This window comes from Bos mutus, chromosome 21, assembly GCF_027580195.1.
Source record: "Bos mutus isolate GX-2022 chromosome 21, NWIPB_WYAK_1.1, whole genome shotgun sequence".
In the NCBI taxonomy this organism is placed as follows: domain Eukaryota; kingdom Metazoa; phylum Chordata; class Mammalia; order Artiodactyla; family Bovidae; genus Bos; species Bos mutus.
In genome coordinates, this window is record NC_091637.1 from 33642353 (window position 1) to 33647750 (window position 5398).

Here is a 5398-nt window from a genome sequence, read left to right on the forward strand (position 1 = left end):
AGAAGCAGTCCTCCTGAGGTGGGGGGTGGGGGCGGGGGATATGTGGGGAAAACCACCCGGACTCTCAGTGAATTAACTGTGTTTGTGGGGCTTGGGTGGGGTTGGGGTATTCTGGTCACATGCTGGGCTGGGTGGAGAGGGCAGAGGGGAAACCGTGGCCACATCCCTTTGGGTGGAGGAGACACTGGGGACCCAGGGTGCCACCCCTGAGCTGTGCGAGTGTGGGCTTTGGAAGTAGGACTGATTCTGGGTCTTCTAGAATGGGCAGGATTTGGGGAGGAGGAGAGATTTCAGGAGAAAGTAATGTGAATAAGAGTATGGAGGTTGGGGTGGGGGGCTTCCCTAGTGGCTCAGAGGGTAAAGAATCTGCCTACAATGCAGAAGACTGGGGTGCAACCCCTGGGTCAGGAAGATCCCCTGGAGAAGAAAATGGCAACCCACTCTAATTCCGTGGACAGAGGAGGCTGGTGGGCTACAGTCCATGGGGTGGCAAAGAGTTGGACAAGAATGAGTGACTCACACACACACACACACACACACACACACACGGAGGTGGGAGGAGACTGGCCTGGAAAGGGAAGGGCCACTGAGGGGGTCCCCCGCTGCTGAGGGGGTCCCCCTCTCTTGCTGGGGGTTGGCTGAGGTGGGGACTACTGTGGGGCTGGGGCTACCAAGAGTGGGGCAAATGTGGCCACCCACACACCTGGATCTGTGGGGCCTCAAGAAATGTCTGTACAGCTATTGAAGACCACCCCCCACCACATTCCCAAACCCAAACTACAGCCTCAAACTGGCAGGAAGCCAGGCGGGGCCAGGGAGCTCCAACCCACATTCAAGGGTGCCCAGGAAGAGGGCAAGGGAGGCAGAGATGGTCCCACCGAAGCCCACTGAAAAATGTATTCCTAGCCCTGTGTCTGTGGTGGACAGCGTCTGTCCTTAATATGGAAGCAGAGTCATGAGAGTGTGATCAGGCTGGGACACTGGACACTCAGGGCTATGTGAGCCAGAGGAGGGGGCCTAGTCCAGTTTGTGAGGTGAGGGAAAAGCATCCAGGTAAGCTTTCTGGAGGAGGTGGTACCTAAGCTGAGTTTCAAAAGCTGACTTAGTCAAGTGACAAGCAGGAGGATGTCCAGAGAGATGGAGCAGCGTAAGTAAATATACAGAGGATTACACATCTCAGAGCGTTCAAGGAACAATTAGCTGTTCCCATAGGGGTGGGGATGGGTAACTTCAGAGAGCCAGTCAGAGGGGCCAGGAATGTCTGACCAGAGACTCCGGCTTCACCCTGAGGGTACGGGGGCCCCAGGTGACTTTAAAACAAGCGAGTAGCTAGTTCAGTCAGGGTACAAATGTTCCCCAGCTGCCCCCGACTCAGATCTTAGGCCCACATCCTACAAGAAGCCAAGCCTGCTCAGCGGTGAACAGAGCCAGAGATGTCAAGGGGTCCACGTTGGGTTAGGATTATAAGGCCTTAGATACTCAGAGTCAACGAAACTCTTGACATTACCATGTCCTACCCCATCCTTTGTTTTCTGAGGAAACCAAAGTCCAGAGATGGGCAGTGACTCGCCCAAGGTAACACAGCACGAGGGACTTGGCTCCATCCTGCTGTTTTCCATCAGAGGTGCAGTCATCCTCGACCTGTTTTCCATCAGAGGTGCAGTCATCCTCGACCTGTGCTCTGGTGACAGCAGCTCAGCGGGAGCTGCAAGCTGATGGGGGATGGGGAGATACTGTGTGTAGAAGGAGGGGGAAGGGGGGGCTGGCCAGACTCCAAGTCTCACAGCTGCTACCCTACATTCCTGGGCCTCCCTGTCTCCACTTTGCTGGTCTCAGCAGTTCTGGGGGCTCTGGTCAGGGGCTTCAGAGCTCTCACAGGCTCTTGTCCCTAAGCATAGCACCCTTTAATCTGGAAAGGGGCAGGGTTGGAGGCAGCAGGGCACCTAGATCCAGACAAAACTCGAGGCAGACGCAGGGGAGCATCAGAAATGCTATTTATTTCTCTGCCGCCCCCAGGCTGGCTAGTCTCTCCCAAGGTTGTGGGGGAAGGCAGGCGATAGATGTGTACCTGGAGAGGAAGGCAGGGCAGGAATCCAGGATGGAGGGGCACACCAAGGGAGGAAGAGTTGGAGATGAGCACCATCCTGGGCCTTCTAGTCCTGTCTGAGGGCAGAGACTCCCCAGCCCTCAAGTTGTTAGAGAACACGGAAGGTCAGCAGGAGCTCAAGCAGTTCAGAGAGCCTCCAAGCCACGCCAGCCACTTGTTCTGTGCCTAATTCTACATCTCCAGTGCCAATCTGCTTCAGGCTACTTCCCTGCCCAGCCCCAAGCCCCAGGCCCTGACCATAGCCTTTGAGAGCTTGTCAGTCCCAGTGCCTGGAAGTCCATCAGTGGGGCTCCCCCTGGGTGGTTAGGGCATTGCCTGGTCGGCATGCTACCCCTGAGACAGAGGAGCATGTGCAGTGTGGTTAGCAGCAATTAGCACCGTAGACGGTGAGTTAGGGGATTCAATTCCATCCTAGTCACTAGCTTTGAGCAAGTCTAGAAGTGGGGTTGCTGAGTGTCCCAGAAGGGATGAGAAGGGGAGGTAGGAAGGTGGGAAGTCCCTGATGCAGGCTCCAAGAATTGCTACCCCCAGGCCCCCGCACCACTTGTGAGGGACAGCCATCGGTCAGGGCAGGAGTCAACAAGCCCCCAGGTAGGGGTGGGGCTAGAAGGAAGCGAGGAAGAGGAAGAGGAGGCTCTGGCCCAGCAGAAGCAGCCCAGGGGGCTGCTTCCCAGGGACCCCTTCTGCTGTTGCTGCAGCCTCGGGGCCCCTGGCGCGGCTGAGGTAGATGATGACCACGTTGTCCTCTGGACCCGACGGCTGCACCTCGTTGTCGACCGTGTAGCAGACCTTCCCCTCGGCCGCTTTGCCCTGGAACCTGCGCCCCAGCGCGTCCTCACCACCCTCACCTGGTGTGGCCAGGGCCACATTTACTGAGCTCTCCGCGCTGCCCAGCTCGTTGGTGGCCAGGCAGCTGTAGGTACCCTCCTCCAGCTTGCCAAAGTCAGGGATGAGCAGGCTGCCATTGGCAAAGGCTTGGAAGCGCGGGCGGCTGCTGGCTGCCAGGACACCAGGCAGGGCACGCCCATCGGCACCCACGTTGGGGCTAGTGATCTCCACGGTGCCACCGGGCGTCTGGATGTGCCAGTGGAGCTGAGGGGCCGGCTGCCCATCCACGTCACAGTGCAGTGCCAACACGAAGCCCGGACGCAGCTCGGCCCCATCCTGGCTGGGCTGGTAGGTAAGCTGCACCGAGGGTGCGGAGCAGGGCAGCGGCAGCAGGCGGTTCAGCCGCGTGCCCTTGAGCACGTGGGGCGAAGTGCAGGTGATGTTGTCCTGCTCTGGGATGGACACGGCCGTGGTCAGGGCCCACGTCTTGAACCACACGATGCCGCAGGTACAGTCGAAGGGGTTGTCGTTGATCTGCAGGTGAGACAGTGCAGTGAGCGGGGCAAAGGTGCCCTCGGCCAGCGTGTGCAGGCGGTTATGGTTGAGCTGCAGCGAGCGCAGGGCACGAAGGCTGCGGAAGGCATCGCGGGGGATGAAGGTCAGTTCGTTGCTGTCCATCTTGAGCAACTGAAGGGCGCTGAGGCTGTGCAGGTCGCTCCAGGCAAAGTCGGAGATGAGATTGTGGCTGAGATCCAGGCTCTTGAGTTGGCTCAGAGAGGCCAGGGCACCCGCGGCCACACTGCGGATCTCGTTGTGGGCCAGCCACAGCGACTGCAGCCGGGGCACCTCCCTAAAGGCGCCCCCCGGCAGGCTTGGCAGCTGGTTGGCCGATAGGCTCAGCGTGGTCACGTTGGCCGGGAAGCCGGATGGTACTGCCTGCAGGTCACGGTAGGCACAGTCAGCAATGTGGAAGCCGTACTTCTCCCCGCATTCACAGGGCTCTGGACAGGCCTGTGCCAGGCCCACGAGGACCACCAGGCACAGCAGACGCAGCTCCTGCATCCTGCAGAGAAGGACATGCCTACAAGGTGACCCCCAAAGACCCACAGAAGGCACTTGTCCCTCTCAGCACCCTGACACAGAGCTCTTCCCCATCAGAAGGCCCTGCCCACATAATCCAGATAAGACACCCCCACACCACCTAGCCCACCACCCCCATTCTACAGAAGGGGAAACTGAGGCCCACAGAAGGTCCAGGACTTGCCCGAGGTCACGCAGTCAGGAGGGGGGCGAAGATAGGACGGAAGAGGACCCCAGCTCCTTCTCTGAGCCGAGAGCTCTCCCTGCCTCGGCTGGCTCCTAGCTGACTTTGTGACTTGAAATCTGTTTTCCAGCCGCCTCCTCCCCCAGCATTTGGCAGAGCCTCCCTCCTGCCCTCCCACATCCTGGCCACAGCCCCTCCCCCTGGAGCCCCCCAAAGGTATGCTCTGCCCCCTGGCCTAGACAAGGCCCCTTGTGCAGCGCACACCACCCCCATGAGCCCCACCCACTGCTCTCCCGCTCCTACCAGCCGTGACCACAGCACACACCAGACCCTTTCTACAGACTCACACCCTTGGCCTTTTCGGTCCAAACTACACCAGGCAGCTGCCTAAGTAAACCCCTGCCAGGACCTCTCAGCTGGCTTGGAGGAGGCCAGTGGCTCAACCCAAATACTGCTGGGGTTTCCAGAGCTGTGGTTGTTAGAGGGATCCATGGCCCCTGAACAGATCCAAGCAAGGGATTGTCTGAGCACCCCAAACCAACAGGAAAGTGCCCAGCCCCCGTGCCCAGTAGACTGCTTTCTCCTCCCACTGGACCGTAGAGCCCTTTTGCCGCTGACTTACCTTCAAACTACTCTTTCTTAGTCAAGCAGAGCTTCTTCTAAGATGGAACCAATGAGCAACAAAGAAAGAGTTAGTCCTGGACAGTCTGCAGGGCCAAGGGAAGATGATGATGCTGGAGGAAGGGACAGCCTGGTCCCTGTCCCACCTTCAGTCTGCACACCTGGGCCTGCCCTTATCCAGACAGGGTGCCTGAGACCATCTGTTGAGACAAGGCTGCAGGAAGAGAACCCAGGCAGTCCGTTTACTCCCTCCTTCCAGCAAAACTGCCTCTCTGCAGCAACAAGGACCCGTGTTTCATAAGTGACACCAGAAACTTGAGGGGGAAAAGATGCCAAATTTTTTGTTTTTTTCTTCTCTCTCTCTCTCACTCACTTTTAGCAGCTTCAACTTCCTTAAAGACACAGCACTAGCTGGACAGGACCCAAGAAAAGATGGGGCCAGAAGGACTTTATGGGAGGGAGGGGTGAGAAATTGAATCCCATGGAAGGTGGGGGACTTTTAACCTCACTTTGAACAGGAGAAAAAGGAGAGGGCATTCTCCAAGTTGGGACCATGTGAGGGACTGTGTGCATGTCTG

General features: G+C 58.2%; 1 protein-coding gene across 2 annotated transcripts; it reads right to left on the reverse strand.

Moving 5' to 3' along the window:
• Positions 1–1979: 1979 nt before the first annotated feature.
• ISLR (immunoglobulin superfamily containing leucine rich repeat) lies at positions 1980–5138 on the reverse strand. 2 transcript variants are annotated; one of them, XM_070358631.1, is made up of 2 exons: positions 4822–5138; positions 1980–3998 (listed from the first exon to the last, which is right to left on the reverse strand). In XM_070358631.1, exon 2 carries the CDS (start codon positions 3995–3997, stop codon positions 2711–2713), a length of 1287 nt encoding a protein of 428 aa, XP_070214732.1. In that variant the 5' UTR covers position 3998; positions 4822–5138; the 3' UTR covers positions 1980–2710. The 2 variants fall into 2 exon arrangements, with proteins under 2 accessions (XP_070214732.1, XP_070214733.1); XM_070358632.1 differs by lacking the exon at positions 4822–5138 and adding an exon at positions 4200–4355.
• Positions 5139–5398: the final 260 nt, after the last annotated feature.